The sequence below is a fragment of the Camelus bactrianus genome, chromosome 14 (genome assembly GCF_048773025.1).
Source record: "Camelus bactrianus isolate YW-2024 breed Bactrian camel chromosome 14, ASM4877302v1, whole genome shotgun sequence".
Classification (NCBI taxonomy): domain Eukaryota; kingdom Metazoa; phylum Chordata; class Mammalia; order Artiodactyla; family Camelidae; genus Camelus; species Camelus bactrianus.
In genome coordinates, this window is record NC_133552.1 from 58012379 (window position 1) to 58030250 (window position 17872).

Genomic DNA, 17872 nt, shown 5'->3' on the forward strand with positions numbered 1-17872 from the left:
TGAAGTGAGGGCAGTCTTGTGGGACTGAGGCCTTAACCTGTGGGATCTGATGCTATCTCCAAGTAGAAAATGTCGAAATTAAGTTAAATTGTAGGACACGAGCTGGTGTCTGAGAATTGCTTGGTATGGAAACCCACACGTTTGGAGTACAGAGCGTTCTGCGAGTGGCGTAAAGGAAAATCAGTTTTTCCATTCGCTTGGTCCTCTTTCTACTGAATCCTGAGATTTATAAATGATGCTAATACACACATGCATTCACAATTGTTACTTACACATCATTGTTCCTTGATTCTAGGGCACACAATTTCATACTCAATTTTCTCAAATTGAATATGTCTTATAATGGGTATGTACATTTAATGTATTGGAATTTTTTTTCCTGAAAAGCTGTTACTAAATGAATGATACAGTTTCAAATAATGAACATCTCAGCATACATTTCCTATTTCATTTTTCAAATGAGTAAACTGTAAATTGTTGATTTTGACAATTAGTGATTACTGTCACTGACTCAGTGACAATTTTGAAAATAGTACCCTTTTATAATATATACATACCAGTTGTATTAGTTCTTTGGCAAGCTGTAGAACTGACATTTCAAAATTGGTTCCAATGTTGTAAATTTCACCTGGTTTCCCCTTTTTGAGGACAGTAAGAAATGCTTCCACTACATCAGTAGCATAAAGGAAATTTCTTGTTTGAAGCCCTGATCCATGAATGCAACTAAAAAGATGAAATGAAAGAGAATCATAAAGTATAAAAAGTAAATTCTCCCAAACCAGAGTAAGGCGATGACTGGGTACAATTCCAGAGAAGCCAATCCCAGGAGGATCCTAGATATCTTTTATTGAAAATATAAATCATCATGACTTCTAAATTTTATCCATAATTCTTAAAGGATCTCCAACCCCTCTGCAGGTACTCAGTGGGAAAGCAGCAAACATATAAGTGACCCCTGAGAAATATTTACTCATCAATTTGATAACTTAAGTTCATTTTGAAGAATATCTGTAGCTCTATGAATTAAATAAACCCTTTGAAAAGGTAAAATTATATAAAGACAGATGGTAAATTTTAATGCTATAACTCAAAATTTTAGGGTAGATCATTTAAATTGAAATTAGTAATTAAATTATAAAGATGAATTACAGATTATAACTATTTAAAAAACTATTACACTGATTGTAGGAAGAATTCTTAAATTTGTTGAGACATTCAAGTCTATGGCCTCCAACTCTAAAACTTCATGATTTTCAAGAAAGACTGACACTAACTACTATCACATATCAGAAAAACATGGGTATAAAGGTAAATAATGACATACCATTTCCTGTTGTGTTGTAGTAAAGATATAAATTTTGGAATAACCTAAAAAAATTTAAATATCATTTTAGACTTTGGAAATTCATTCATTAATATGAATCTGAACTCATCATAAGATTAGAAGATTATTATTGTCAAGAAATACACTTATGGATAACTGCTAATTCTTATCAGGAGTTCAAGAAACACTTATTATAATTTTGATAAATGAAAGAACTCTAAGATCGCTTCGTAGTTCACAAAAATCAGTTATCTGCTAGATGAAAATGAGGAAAAATGATGCAAATAGTGAAAAAGTTCAGAAAAAATCTTGATGAACAGTTTGCTCTCATCACAAAACTCATTTTTATGTTGATTTATTTGGGCAAGAATCATCTCTTACTTATTATTTTACATATAGTACCCACTCAATTTGTGCTTGTGAAATTAATAAAAAGTAATTCCAGTACCACTGGATTTAAAGAAAATTTATGTTAAACAGGGTAAGATAAGAAATTACTGAATTTCTAATAAATCTGTTAAAGATACTTCAAAAACCAAGCCAAGTAGCTATTAATACCAGCAGATCATGATATAACACTTTCCCTTGGGCAAACAGATCAGTGCAACCAGCTAGGAAGTGAGAAAACTCAGTCTTAGAGAGAGAGAGACTTTAGACAGAGAGACTAACAGTTACTTAACACTGAGCTTAATGATACAGAATCGGCCACACAGGCATTTTCAGCCTTTTATCTACATTTCTTTACTCGCTACTTAAACTACTTTCTGGAAGACATTCAGGCCTGCAGCAACACAGAGGGGTTGGACCAGCTGACCAAGACAAACTTATGTTTGAGCTTCCCGCATCACTCTCCAACTAGTGTTGACATTTCTCTACAGCCTAACATACCAGTCTGACTGCAAACCAGGAAGGAGTCTTCACTGGTGTAACACTAGAATCCCACAAAGTACAAGGCGTTTTCACATACATCATCTCACTGGATCCTTCGAAGCCCTTCTTAAGTATTATAATTACCCGTCAACTTAAATACCATGTTCAAAGGGCCTAAGGTCATGCCAGCTGGTGAGCTGAGACTTAAACTTGAGTCTTCAAACTCTAAACTTGATGAGATTTGCATGTGGCCTATGTAGCATTTATGATTATGGTTAATTACAACACAGATTATCTTAAACAAATAACTGAAGAAAGATTATTTTAAACAATGAGAAGTTACAATCACTAAAACATATTATGGATTCAGAAGTTAAATGTACCTTTTCTGGATACTGATGTGGTCCATAAACATTACTGCTTCGTGTGATGACAACTGGAAACTTAAAGAGTATTTGACATTAAGGCAATGGAAAGGTCCAATAATAATGATTATCAAAAAACAAGCAGTTTTAAAATGAGGGAGGTTTTGGCTAAATAATTCTATACACCTTAAGGGCAGAAATGAAGGGATTTTTTTTCTAATGTAAGGTTCCTGCAGAGACAGGACAGGATAGGATTCAGATAAAGGCAGAGGTTCCAAGAGGAAGAAGAGGACTAGTTTCCTTACTGGGACTAGGGATGGATGAATATAGATGGAGGCAGGTTTGTAGGTTTGACATCAGGGAATTAAGATCATTTCCACCTGATTATTTCAGAGACCACCTTAGATGTCAAACTTCAAGTTGTCTTTCTCTGTTGTATCAACCCCTACAAATGAGAAGAGCTACCATGGAGGGAAAGGGCCAAAGCTACCGGAACACAAAAGGCCAGAGAACCTTAAGTAATTCCTTGGCTTGCCTTTCTGACCCAGTCCCTAATCACACTGGAAGATCAGTGGGAAGCCAAATACAAGAGTTCGAGCTCAAGATTCATAGTGGGAAAGGCTTCCCCAGGGACACTGACAGCCACCGGGGCCAGGCTACCTCTCACTGACACAGAGCCAAGAGCAGCAGCGGCAGGTGGGGAATCTGCCCACCCTCTGTCTCCATTAAGAAGGCTCCTGGGACCCAGGGCATTCCAACAGGGCTTTCACTCTAGCTGTAACGCTCTACCTATTCCTGAAGTAGAAAAATACACATATATAAATTGCTCCTTTAAATGATGCACGGGATAAAAAGAAGTAGGTCCGGCTTTGTCCGCACAATATAGGAAATCAGTTTTTAAAATTCCTTAATATATAACTTTTCTCAGTCTGTGTCTTCTGTTCTGAAAATGAAATGTTGCTGATGCTAACTGGGAGTTTTAACACCTACATTCAAAGAAAAGGGATTCAAGAGGTTCTGAGGTCAGCTCTTACCTTGTATCGTTCCCAGTAAGACTGTACAAAACACTCAGCAGCTGCCTTAGATGACGCGTAAGGATTGGTTGGTTGTTTAGGGGAAGATTCATCAAATTCCTAATTTTGAAAAAGTATGTTAAAAAAATAAGTATTATGCATACTTTCTAAGTAGAAAAATCAAGGAATATATATTACAAATTTGAAATGTTAATCGCTACATTTAAAAAACATTTATTGAAACCCAACTATGTGCCTGGCATTTTTCTAAGCACTTCACATGTAGTAACTTCTTTAAGGTTCACAACAACCCTATAAGGCAGGCAGAAAGAACAGCAGGTGCAAAGGCCCTGAGTCAGAACTGTGTCCAGTGGAACTACAGGGAGGCTGGTGTGAGGGAAGAGAAATGGGATACAAGGTTGGAAAGCTAGAGGCCAGAACATGTGGAACCTTGAAGACCACTGTCAAAACACTGACCAGTTTTGGTCAGAGTAATATCATAATCTGACTTATATTTCAAAAATCATTCTGGTTACTGTGTCAGAGCTGATGTAGGATGACAAGAGTACAAGAAGGAAGAAGCTTACCTGAAAAAACTGCAAAGAGAGTTGCAAAGGATTGTTTCTCAGAAGTAGGATTAGGAATTGAGGAGAAGTGGCCAGGGTCTGCTTTTTCTCATTGTAACTCTTTTCAGACTACGTGGGTTTTTTTCCACTATGCATGTGTTTTGGTAAATAGATATATTTAAAAAATAAAACAGGACAAAATGAGGTGCTGACTTTGAAAAATACAGACTGGAGAATGGAGTCATTGCTATGCATAAAAAGTGCAATATTTACAAATGATTCAAAAAGAAGTCGCTCCCTGACACTGCAACTTGCTGTCCTGAGTGGAGGAGAAGGGAGGCGGGAGTGTGCTGCAGCCCAGCACGTGCTATGACCCGTGGGAACGCCGCGCATGATGGGAGCTGGGTGAGACCTGCTGCTCTCACATAACACTGTCAGTCAAATTACATATAAGTCTGCACCAAGACAAGGCTGTTGTTCCCCATTTGGGGTCACATTATTTGATTTGAACAGAAGACACAGTGGAATAACATTTTGGAGAGTCCCGTAAGTGTGTATATTAGAGAATAAAAAAGTCCAGAGTAGGTTTTAGTAAGACAGGCTTGTATCATGGAAGAGGGTAAGGAGATGAAATGGACATTTTCTAAGCTTACCTTATCAAGACTGCCTCCGTATACCTCATCTGTGCTGACGTAAATAAATTTCTCCACTCTGGCTTCATGAGCAGCACTCACCAAAACGTGAGTGCCGTAAACATTAACATATGTAAACTCAAAGGCATGGACAAAGGAAAGATCTAAAAAAGAAGAAAAAGCTAGAATGATTCCATCCAAGGGACAAAGCAAATACCAAACAGTAGACTCAGGTTTAAGGAGAGCTCTATTTACTTTTCTTCATTCACCACAACTGCAAGTGTTAAAAATAACATAAAAATGCACTGCTATTTACGACTTCTTTAAGCCCAAATTACATAGTACATGTCAATTTTTAGAACCTAGAAAAATACCAGTGCTATATTTACAGGAAATTTTTTTTTATTCTAAAAAGAAAATGACAAAAAAAGGAATGATACAGCTAACTTCAAAATGCTCTTAAATTTAAAAAATGTTGAAACTTCCAGTTTCTGCTAACAGAGGGCTAGGCTTTTCAGATTGACATGTGATTGCCGAATATGACAAAAAAAAAATGCTGGATGAATTATTTTAAAACAAATTCACTTTAATGAATTGATTCTCTATAATCTGGGAACAGGAAAAACTTTCCTAACTACGACTTATGATCCAGAAGCAAAAGGAAAGAAGCTGATAAATCTGACAACATTAAAAAGTCTTGCATGGTTTAAAAAAATCTATAAACAAAGTAAATGGACAAAGGACAAACAGGGGAAAATATCTGAAGTTTTCAGAGACAAAGGGTTAATGTCTTCAATCTAGAAAGAAGTCATAAAAAGTAAAAAGGAATGACCCTGTAGTAAATGGGTAGGAGACATAAACAAAGACTTAAGACAAAGAAATACAAATAGTCCTTAAGCTTGAGATACTCAACCTCAATTATAGCAAGGAAAATCCAAATTAAAAACTCACAGATACTGTTTTTTACCTATTAGATGGGCAAAAATTTTAAAATTTGACAACACAATTTGTTGGTTGGGTTATAGGTAAAAACACACTTATATGCTGGGAGTGAGAATGCAAAAAAAAAAAGTTTACAATTCCTAATGAGGGAAATCTGGCAATATCTAGGCAAATTATACACGCATTTGGCCTTTAACCCAGTGTTATGGGACTCAATTGTCCCCTCCACTCATGGAGGAGCCCTCACCCTCAGTACCTCACAAAGTGACTGTACTTAGAGACGGGATCTTCAAAAGGGTGATAAACCTAAAACGAGGTTTTCAGGGGGGGCCCAGCGACTGGTGTCCTTACAAACAGAGGATATCTGGACACAAAAAGAAGAACCAGGGATGTACAGAGGGGAGACCATGTAAAGACACTGATGAAGGTGCTCTGCAAGCTGAGAAGAGACCTCAGCATAAACCAAACCTGCCAGCACCTTGATCTTGGACTTACAGCATCCAGAACTGTGAGAAACAAAATTCTGTTGTTTAAGCCACACAGTCTGTGGAATTTTGTCATGGCAGCCCTAGGAGGTCATATATCCTGTAATCCTACTTCTGGGAATCTCTCCCCAACATCAACTGATAAATATACAAAAAGACACAGGCACAAAGCCGTCTACTGCAGCACTATTTTTAAAATGGCAAAAAAGAAAAGAAACTCAACCACAGTACATCCACACAATGAAGTACTCTGAAAATAGAAAGAAATAAAGAAGGCATCCATTCTGCTGTGTAATGATCTCCTAGATACACCATTATATAAAAAAAGCAAGATGGAGTAAAATATATACAGCAGGCTACCATTTCTCCAAGAAGGGGAGTAGGTTACATTTTTTTAATAAAAAGAAAAGATAAATCATAAATAAAAGCATATACAGTTATCTGCAGGGGGAAGAGGAGAACACAGTGGAAAAGACAAAAGACAGAGATAACAAAAATAAGAATAATAACTACAATGAATTAACAAAAATTAAATGTGTAAAAATTGAAGAATTTACAATACTAAAAAAAAAAAGAGGGAAAAAGGAGGATGCTAGGAAACTAACTCATTATAATAAAACCTGTAAGTAAACAAAAAGAATCAAGCATTTTACCTGTCCTTTCTATATCAATTAAATTTCAGGTAACCCAATAACTTAAAAGAAAAATTTAGTTTTATAGGTATTCCAGTTCATAAATGAAGAATGTATGACATAGTTAAAATGTCATCATTTTGCAAACCCCACATACAAATGAATACTGACTATATAAAGTACAAAAAATGATTTCTAGTGGAATTGAAAAAACAAAACAAGATAGACTTCAAAACCTGGCTAAAAACAGTTGGGAATAGATAACTGAAGGTAAAGTGTCTGAGGCCCTTGTATTATTTGGGAAGAGGGCAAAGGTTTTGATGGACTTTAGACTTTGATAAGTTAATTATGCATATGGTAATTTCCAGGGTAACCACTTAAGGAATACAAACAGAATATATAACTTCTGAACCAGCAGAGGAAGAAAAATAGAATAAAATTCCTTCAGTCAAGCTCTTAAAAACGCAAGTAAGAATTTCTAAAAAGGAAGGCAAGAAAGAATGTTCTGAAAAATAATTTTAAAAGAAACAAGCAAAGAAGCAGACAGGTGAGAAAAATAGAAAGCACATAATGAGCTCGTAAAAATAAATCCAAATATATCAATGATCTAAACATTCAAGTCAATTACCAAGGATGCTCAGAGTGAAAATTAAACCAAAATCCACACACAAGTTGTTTATAAGACACACAGCTAAACCATAGCCAGAGAAAGGCTGGAAATAAATGGATAGAAAAAGACATCATCATGAAATAATAACAAAAAGAAAGGTGATACAGCTATATTAATGTCAAACAAAATGGACTTCAAGGTGGTACCATCACCAAGGAAGAAAGATCACTTCATAAGGCTGAAAGATTCATTTCACCAGAAACATACAGGAAATTTAAAGAACAGGATTATGAACTTAATCTAATGCATCTACAAAGAACAATGCACTTAATGTTTGCAGATGACACATTCTTCTCAATACACATGGAATATTTACAGAAAGTGACCCTATATTGCCAAAAAGTAAGTTGTAGCACAAAGAACTGAAATCAATGTAGTGTGTTATCTAACCAATACTACAATTAAGCTATAAATCAGTAATGAAAAGGTAACAAGAAAATCTATACATTTTTGCAAGTTGAGATACAAACTTCTAAGTAACTCCATGGATTGAAAAAGAAATCAAATCTTAAAAATAAAAGATAATTAAATTAGTACACATGAAAACATGGGATTCAGATACAGCAGTATTTAGTATTTAGAAATAAATTTATAGCCTAAAATGCATCATTAGAGAAAAGCTAAAATTAATAAGCTAAATAATACCACAAAAAGGTAGAAAAAAAAATAGAAAATAAGCCTAACAAAGCAGAAACAATAGTACAGGTAAGAGCAGAAGTTCATTACGTAGAAAACAAGCCTATAATAGAAAAGATCAACAAAGTTGTAGATAATTTTTTGGAACCACAAAAAGGTAGGAGGGTTTGCTTTGTGGGTATCAAGAATTATTATAAAGTTATAGTAATTTGTGTGGTAACAGCATAAGGATGGACAAAGACCAATAGAACAGAACAGGAGCCCAGAAAGAGAGCCAAGCACACATGGGAACCTGATCTCCAACAAAGGTGGCAACGGGGAAAGGCTGAGTCTTTTCAATAAACGGTGTCGGGTCAAACTGATATTGATATGCGGGGAAAAAAATCTGAATGTAAAAGGCAAAACAATAACTTTTATGAAAAGAATATAAGAGAATATCTCCATGACCTTGGAGGTAGGAAGAGTTCTAACACAGAACACAAAGAGGAGTAACCTTACTAAAGGAAAAGGTTGATAAATTGAACTACACTCAAATGAAGAATTTCAATTGATCAAAAGATATCATTAAGAAAGTGAAAAGGCAAACCACAGATTGAAAAAAGGTAGTGGCAAAAGGCTTGAATTCAGAATATATAAAGGTCTTATAAAAATCTGCAGGGAAAACACTGACAATCCACTAGAAAATGGTAGATACTTAAACAGAAACTTTCTAAAGAAGATATATCAACAAGAAAAGGGGGAGGATAACCCAATAAACAGATGCAAAGGTTTTTAATCTTATTAATAATCAGGGAAAACATCAAAAAAAATCACAAAAGATTGACAACAGAAATATTGGTGAGTATCCCATAAATTGCTGGAAGGAGAACTGCCGTATCATTAACCAAGCATAAGGATTTGCTCTACAAGATATGAAAGTACTGTATCAGTCAATATACTGTGTAATCAGCACAGGCATACACAAATGGACAAATAAAGAGTTGAGAAACAGGTACTCATACAAAGATACTTGATACCTGAGAGGGCAGTGGGAACTGATAAACTTTCCCATAAGCAGTAGAGGTCCAACTGGTATTCAGATAGAAAAAAATGAAACTGGATTCTAATACTTCATATAAAAATCAATTTCAGATGGATTACAAATCTAAATGTGAAAGACAAAAGTATGAAGTTTTTCAAAGATAATGTAGGAGAATATCTTCATGATCCTGGGACAAGAATTTCTTAAGACCCAAAAAGCATTAATCACAACATAAAAGGCATACAAATTCATTAAGAATTTATTTAAGAATATTTGTTCATCAAAACAGGCTAACAAAAACATGAAAAGATAAGCCACAGAGTGGGAGAAGACATTTGTAATACACATAACAAAGGACTAGTATCCAGTATATATATATGTATGTATATGTGTATATATGTATGTACACACATAAACAAACTTCTTCAAATCAATGAGAAAAAGATAAACAAGCTAATTTAAAAATGGACAAAAGATTTCAACAGCATTCCACAAAAGAAGAAATTGAAATTATCAATAAACAGATAAAATGTAGACAGCCTTAGTAATCAGGGAAATATAAATTAAAATCACAGTGAGATACCACTCTCTACACACTATTCAGATTGATAAAAATGGAGAAGACTGACAAAACGAAGCGTTGGTGAGATCTGGAGCAACAGGGGGTCTCCCGGAGGACAGGAAATTGGTACAACTGCTTTGTAAAATAGTTGGACATTATCTCAATGTTGAAGTGTGTGCAGATCTTATGATTCCCATTACATATTGAAAGAAATGTGTACCAAGATACATGTGTAAGAATGCTTATGGTAGTACTGCTCAAAATTGCCCCAAAGTGCAAACAACCCAAAAGTCCATCAAGAGTAAAACAAACCCAAGAGTGGTGCTGTATACTTGGAATGGGATATTGTACGTCCCTGAAAATGAAATTACACTTACACCAAACTGCAAGGAAGAATCTACAAGGATGAAAAAGCAAGATCAAAAAACCTACTTGTTATTTTATATATACATTATTATAAAATTTAGAAACAGGCAAAACTAACTTATACTGTTTAAAGATAAATACATATACAGTAAAACTATAGCAAAAACCAAGGGAAATTATAACAAAATCAGTTAATAAGGCAGTAGTAATACTACTGCTATTCAGCAACACTCTATCTTTTGTTTAGATGATAGCTACATGGCTATTTGCAATATCATTAATCATTTAGCCCTACTCCTAAATTCTTTTTAATGCATATTATATTTCACAATATAAAATTTTAGACAAATTATTACACAATATCTCAGGACAAAACAGTACAGACAATAATATAATGTCCAACTGTGTATCTACCACCCACCTTAAAAAAAAACAACATAAAAATACAGTTGAAGGCCCATCTCCCCAGAAGTAATCACTATTCTGGATTTGGTTGAAGTCAGTTTTAAGACAGCACTCAAGGTTACATTTCAACATACACTAATATAGGCGATCTGAAAAGCACCAAGTATCTCGATGACAGAATGACCATGGGCTTTTCTGGTAAAGCATGGTGTACGTTCTTGCAAAGGCATATATTTAAATACCTATTTGTTCAACTCCATCATTAGATTTTAATTTTGGCTAGTTAGCTACTGGAAAAAAAATTTGCCCATCAAAACTGTAACATAAAACAATGCTTACCTACATGTGTTTGTGCAGCAAAATGTAGTACTATGTCAATTTTCTCAGTTTCAAAAAGCAGTTTCACGAAGTGAGAATCACATATGTCACCCTGCATAAAAAAGCAAACACGAAAAAATTGTTTCACTGAACACTCTCATTCACAGTGACCATCCTGGTTTCAAAGAGAGTTATCTTGAAAATTCAACCAAGGGGTCAAATGTAGTAATGATGTATTTCTCCAGCATCCTAGGATATAAAATATTCAATTTAAAATAAGTTTTTGTAAATAAATGTCTAAACAACATTTTATTGAGCAATACTAAGAATTATGGTAGCTTTTTTTTTAACATTCTTGCCAACCTAAGGTGACTATGTAACCAAGAAAATTTTTAATTTATTTTTTTCAAAGTTTGAGATAGCCATGATTGAAATATATTTAAAGTAAATGTTAACAACTGGAATGACATTTTGAAAAATGTATTTCACCATGGCTAAGCAAATTTATGAGTACTTTTGATGTTATATACACTTAGTTCTAAATAGGTATTCTCAACAATTCTTCAGTGACTGAAAAACACTTTCATAAAGAAGAACAGAATTATGAAATGTTTGCTCAGTAGATTCTTTAAGATTTGTGGTTAAAAGAAGAGTTTATAAAATCACTTTTTAAAAAAACACACAAATCATTAGATAAATAGCTTTATTTGACATTAAAATTTCCCTTTGTGAATTAATGACCTGGTTCCCTGGTTTATATTTTGGACTCTTCCAAGAGAAGCTAGTAAGAATCACCCTTCCAGGGCCAATCAACCCACCTTCATGGGAAAAAACTATCAGGGACTGTCTGGTGGACGTTTTGGCTGTTGGCTGGCTTGAGTAACACACCCTGCTTTATACCAGTCTCTTTCATTTAAATCCCAACAAGGCCTTATTAAGAAGCCTAGTGAAGTCCCCCAAATCACAAACCATGGAAGTTCAATCAGCTACTCATAGATCTACCAAGGCATCAAAAATCACATGTTGCTTTATGTGTGACATCAATCTACAAGTGGTATTCTCCACAGCACGTGGTACTTCTGGAAATTAAAAGGTCTTTAATAATTGTGCTTTCCAAGCCCTTATTACACAAATTTATCAAGCAGAAAGATATAACATCTGAATGACTAAAAAGGCACAGTATAATAATCATATAATTATAAGAACACTTTTGTACCTGTATAAATTTGTAGTTTTGTTTGTTAGAAATGGTTTCAAGATTCTTCAAGCTTGCACAGTAATCCAGCTTAAAAAAAGTAAGGAGGGAGAAACAACACAAAAAGTGATAATAGCTTTTCCTATAAAACTTCAATTTATTTTAAAGACTATAGATGTTCTGATCATAATACAAGAACATGTCTTTTTAAAGTGTTTGTCCTCAGTGTTTTTAGAAGTTTCTGCTATCTTAAAAGTAACAAACAAAAAACATGTGATTTTGTTACCTTTTCAAAATATAAAAAAATTGCTTTTTATAAGCCTCTCTTTTAAAAAACTTTCCTGCCCAGATCTGCCTCCAGCTACTGGTGGCTGTAAGGGTTTACTATTCCTTACTGAAAAGGAATTAGTGATTGAATACAATTACACCTATGTTACACATAGTATAACTCATTACGCTTTTTCCTGAGTTATCTGTTAGTAAATTGGTATACAGATAAGAAAAAAAATTACTGTCTACAGTATTATGACAGGTAAATTTTAACAAGACTTACATATTTTTTAAATTGAAGTATAGTTGATTTACAATGTTGTGTTAATTTCTGGTGCACAGCATAGTGATTCAAATATACTTACATATATACATATATATAAATACATATATACACATTCATTTTCATATTCCTTTTCATTATAGGCCATGACAAGGTATTGAATATTGTGCTAATTATTTTTTTCTATATACTTTTACTACAACATTTTATGAAATTAAGATAACTAACTGCATGTTGTGTTTAAAGTCAACAGTGCAGTGACTACCAATCACAGCTTTCAGAATCTCCAGGGATATTCCAATTAATACAGAAAAATTCTCAAAATTAATATAACTGCATTTTATTTTTAAAAATAAATGCAATTTTCCAAGAGGTGGCAGTTGTAAAACCATATGACAGAAGGAAATAATCAGAGTCTCTCAACTCCAGAAAAGGTTAACAATCACAAGATTACACTAAATGTTGAATTTAGAGTGAAGATTTTGTTTTAGTAAAATACTGCACTTAAAACCTTTATGTTATGGGCTATCATAATAAGTGAAAAAGTTTCAAGACTTTATGTAAGATTAAAAACTGCATGAACACATGACTGTATAGGTCCCAAAGTTGCTAAAATGACTAAATAAAAAACTAAAATATCAGCACGACAGAATTCTAATATAAATATAAATAAGTTCCAGCACGTGGAGCTCATTTTTATAAAACTCACCTTGTCTAGATTTATGATCATATAGTTTGGATAGTCTTCTACTAAAGAGACAATCACATGTGATGCACTATAGAAAAAAAGGATATCTTGTTAGTAGAAAATTAAACCTTTTCCCTAAACTGTGAATGTTACTCTAAGCTGTCCAGTATTAGTAAATTATTCAAAGATCCTTTAAATTGTTGCAACAGAAATAATATAACTACACTGAATATACACACACCCACAGTTTTCAATAATCTCAACAGTATTGATATACAAAATCTTACACTCCCTTTACACTATGGTGAAGAGAGAATTCACTGGTGCTGGGGGTAAGAAAATAATTAATCAAATGATGCTATCTATGCACGCTTTGAGTGTGGGAGTAAAGCAGTATCATAAACATAGCGGGTAGTAGTCAGTACAGATGGACTGAAACTAAAACGTGCCTTTTCAGAGACTGTAGGTGTAAATGTGTAAAAAGTAAGCTGATAAGAGCATAGGAGTTGTCCATGTTCACAGTAACCCTACTGCAACTGCCAGCTCCTGGTGCAAGAATTTGGTGGTGTAGTAAACCAGAAACCTAGGTTTTCAAGGCAAATAACTGCTGAAACCTTCCTGAGTTGAATACTGACAGGGCTCCCAGGTTTCAGGGGACCCTGAAGTGGAACCAGAGGCATCTCTCAGTGAGATGATCCCTAGGATTTTATCATACACCAGCATGCGAGCTCCTAGGAACAAATTATGAACAAATTCAGAGTTTGTACTTGACGGCCCTTTCACAGAATTTTCTAGGATGTACCCTTCCTGGACCACCCTTTAATGCCCATGCTCTTCTTCTCAGTAAATGAAATTTGCCTGGGACCCTCCTACAAGTCACTGTCAGATTAGAAGAGGTGATCTAATGTGCTAAAGGGTGCAGGTTTGGTGGGGGAGCATTCTTCCAGGTGTTGAGGGAACCACAGTCTCTGCTCGCATTCGGTTTACCTTCTAGGGTGGGGATGTAGGCAATAAGCAAGTAAACACAAATACACAATATAATTTCAGGTAGTGATAAGTGTGTTAGTTGGGACAGGAACTATTTCAGATAAGATGGTCAGGTAAAGCCAGGAGGAGGTATGTCTGAGTAAATATCTGAATTGAGTGATGCAAACAGCCTAAGCAAAGAGGAAGCCAGTGCAAATGCTTCAAAATAGGAGGAACTAGACTCGTGTGTTCCAGGAATTGCAAGAGGGTGAGTGTGACAGGCACAGAAAAGCAAGGCGCAGAATGATAGAAGATCAGGTTAAGAGCCTGGGCACTTGAGAGTCTTCTAGATATGGTAGGGTTTGGATTTTATTCTAATTCTGGCAGGAACCATTACAGTGAAACACTGACTTCTAAGTGAGGGACAGGCTTTAAGGGAACAAGAATGGAAGCTGTATGACCAATCAGGAAGCTACAAGTAACAGTCTAGGCAAAAGCAAACAGTAACACGGGCTAGGACTGAAAGGGTGAGAAGTGGTCGCTTTGGAAGTACTGAGAGGACGTGCTGATTAAATGCGGGTGTGACAGGGAAAGAGGCTTCAAACAACTAGTACAAAGCACTGGCAGAGGAATTTTAAAAGTCAGCTGACTAAAAGAAACTCCTATCATAATCCAAAAACCGTTTCTTGGCGCCGACACGTACAAGGCCTGCGTATCGCGGGGGCACGGGAGCTGAGCTGGGGTTGCGGCAGGGGTGAGCAGCTTACTGCGAAGTGGGCGCACTCAGAAGAGTGCCGGGTACCACTCGGCCCAGGTAGAAAGGTGGACTGTACCACAGCACTTCTGCTTTGGTTGAGAGGCGTTTAAAGGAAGTCTAAGTATCAAAGGAGCCAAGTCTTCGCAGGCCAGGAAAGGGGGAGAAGGTGGCATTATTATCGTCGTGCGTTAAGACCCTCCCCATGTCAATCAGACCCCCAAAGCTGATCCCAAGGTGCCAAGGGCAAGCGGAGGCGCATGAAAAGGTTGGGGTTTCTGGGGAGCCACTACTGGGCCAGCGGCGCCGTTACCTACATGAAACCAGCACCCCCGGTCACCAGAACTCGCTTCGCAAAGCTGCTGGGAGGACCCAAGGGCTCGGCCCAGCCCGCGGCCGACATCTCCCAGCTCAGCAGTGCCCAGCACCGTAAAGCGCCAGCTCAGTAGATCGCAGGGACGTTCCACCGCGACTTTTTACGACGCGTCTTGCTCCCCGACACGTTAATGGGGCAGGCAGCGGCCACTTCCGGAGCTTGGGCCGACTTGTCCCCGCCCCCTGGGAGGCTGGGCGGGCCCACGGGTGTGAGAGCCTCGAAGCGACACTGCGCAGGCGCAGCTCTTCTGTGCTTACACCTGGCCCGCTAGGAGTAACTGGGGTGGCTAGGAAAGTGGGGCCTTAAACATTTCGGGGTAAGTGACACCAGCGTGGATTAGACTTTACTTAGCTACAGAGATAGTCAGAGTTAGGAATGATTTTCATTCTTGAACTACAGCGATCTTCACACATTACTCACCAGTTGAGCTGAGAACTCCGGGGAGTACTTGCAAAGTATGGAGATTGGAGGTTGGAATTGCAAAATGGCTGTTTACTTTGTCGTTGATATTGTTACAGACAGTACGGGCTACTTACAATTCTGGTAAACACGTTCCCTAGATCCTACCCTTAGATCTTTTCTACTGTTCTCCCTCTTGCTCACTCTGCCCCAGCCTCCCTCTCCTCCTTTCTCTTCCTTGAATTTCCCAGGCATGTTACTTCTCTTGGGCCTAGACACCCTTTCCCTAGACGTCTGCTTAGTTTTTACCCTCAGGTCTTAACTTCAATGTCACGCTAGAGGAGAATCCCTCTTTGACCACTCCAATTAAAATAGCAAGCTGTACCCTAGCCCCGCCCAGCCACTTTACCCTTCTGTATTTTTCTCCATAGCTGTCTTCAACATTTATGTTGAATTAATCATTGTTACTGCTCCATGAGGGTAGGGGCTTTGTTTTGTTTCCCGCTATAATCCTGGGGCTCTAGAACCAGGCCTGGTACAGAATAAACCATCAGTAAACACTGTTTACAGATGAATAAATATCTTGGGTTTTTTGTTTTTTTGTTTTCCACATACTGTATTGGCAAAGCCTAAAAAGAATGGGACTACCCAGTATATGTGCAAGTATCATTTGTTGCAGCCATTTTTGGGGGCCAAGTGGTAACATATATGAAAAGTTCAAATGTACATACCACTTTATGGTCCCCAAATTCCATGATGTGTAACATAAGTAATTACAGAAAAACATAAATGTGTTCATTGCCATATTGCTTATGATAATGAAAAACTGGATACAATCTATATGTCTACTAGTGTTGTCTCACTTTTTTAATACACCGGGCTGATATATAGCCTTTAAAAAGAAATGTACCAACATGGAATGAGGACCAAAATATATTGCAGTAGCTACTTACAGTTTTGTATGAACAGACTTCCCTACCCTTTATGATCTCCCCAAGTTGATCCACCCAGATTGACCACAGGATGTGCATCTGACTCACCATAGGCCAAATGAATCCTCTTCCTGAGTTTTGGAATTGGACTAAGGTTTCAACGCAGTCTAGTTGCTCTTCTTGAACTCTGAGGACCTACCAACTGGGGACTTGTTGGTAGCCATCTCATTCAAATGAAGTGAGGAATCAAAAAGTTTGTTTTTAGTGAGAGAGAAAAAACAATGTTGATTGTGAAAAGAAGAAAGAAAAGAAGCCTCAGTATTTAAGGCTCAAGTTCTGATCTTTTTTCGGGACCAATTACATTCCTGTCTTTGGTTTGCAAACACCACATACATGTAAGTGCATATCTTAAAGGATCCACCATAGACTATTAACAAGGAGTTTCTTTTGGTATCAGTATGAGCAGGGGAAGGAGGAAATAAGAACTTCCATTCTTGCTTCATACACTTTTGACTGATTTTTTTTTTGTCTAGGTTGCATGAACTACTTTTATAATTTAAAATTATGCAGTTTAAAAAATCTCATAATATTAATACCTCCAGTTTATTCCTTGTCAACCAGAGATATAGAAAATGTTGGGAATATGATTGGAAGTGTTCCCTCAGGTTTCTTTTTCTAAATGGTGAGGTCTGTTGTGAGAACCCACTTACATGTAATAGAAGCTTTTTGTCCAGTGAAAATAATTTATATATATTTATTCATGAAATGATTTTGAGATTCTACTCTCATCAAAACAGACATAGAGTCTGACCAGCTGGAATTCACAACATAGTAAGGGATTCAGATAGAGACATTTACAATACACTGTAGTAAGTGCCTTGGTAGGGCAGTAAGGGATTCTGGCTCCAGGGGTACCTAACACAGATTTGAGGGTTTGAGAAAGGCTTCTTAACGTGCTCTTTGGAAAGAAAAATAGGAAAAGGAGATGATATGGGGGTTGAATGGTACAATATATGAAGCATTCCAGCCAGAGGGATCTGCAAGTGCTATTGACCCAGACGGGAGAACTGGAAGTGTGTTTAGCGAACTTACAGTGGCTCGGTAAGCATGCACATTAAACGTTGAGAGGTGGAAATTTGAGAGACTTGAAAGTCATATTCTAAAGGCAACTGAGAGCCTCTGAAGGAAAGTGATGCAGTCAT

At 36.5% G+C, this 17872-nt stretch overlaps 1 protein-coding gene across 5 annotated transcripts in view; it reads right to left on the reverse strand.

The window, feature by feature from the left end:
• The window catches only part of LOC105072677 (dTDP-D-glucose 4,6-dehydratase), an 89270-nt gene extending 73781 nt beyond the window's left edge, over positions 1–15489 (reverse strand). Inside the window, exons 1-9 of one of the 5 annotated variants that reach the window (XM_045520175.2) lie at positions 15281–15488; positions 13265–13331; positions 12024–12092; positions 10829–10919; positions 4792–4934; positions 3594–3692; positions 2578–2637; positions 1325–1368; positions 558–723 (exon numbers count right to left, since the gene is read on the reverse strand). In XM_045520175.2, the coding sequence (XP_045376131.2) occupies positions 558–723; positions 1325–1368; positions 2578–2637; positions 3594–3692; positions 4792–4934; positions 10829–10919; positions 12024–12092; positions 13265–13331; positions 15281–15366 (825 nt within the window). In that variant the 5' untranslated portion in view covers positions 15367–15488. Of the gene's footprint in view, positions 1–557; positions 724–1324; positions 1369–2577; positions 2638–3593; positions 3693–4791; positions 4935–10828; positions 10920–12023; positions 12093–13264; positions 13332–15280 lie in introns of those variants that run through there. The other 4 variants (XM_010959694.3, XM_045520176.2, XM_045520178.2 and 1 more) reach the window with 4 other exon arrangements.
• Between the last annotated feature and the right edge of the window lie 2383 nt (positions 15490–17872).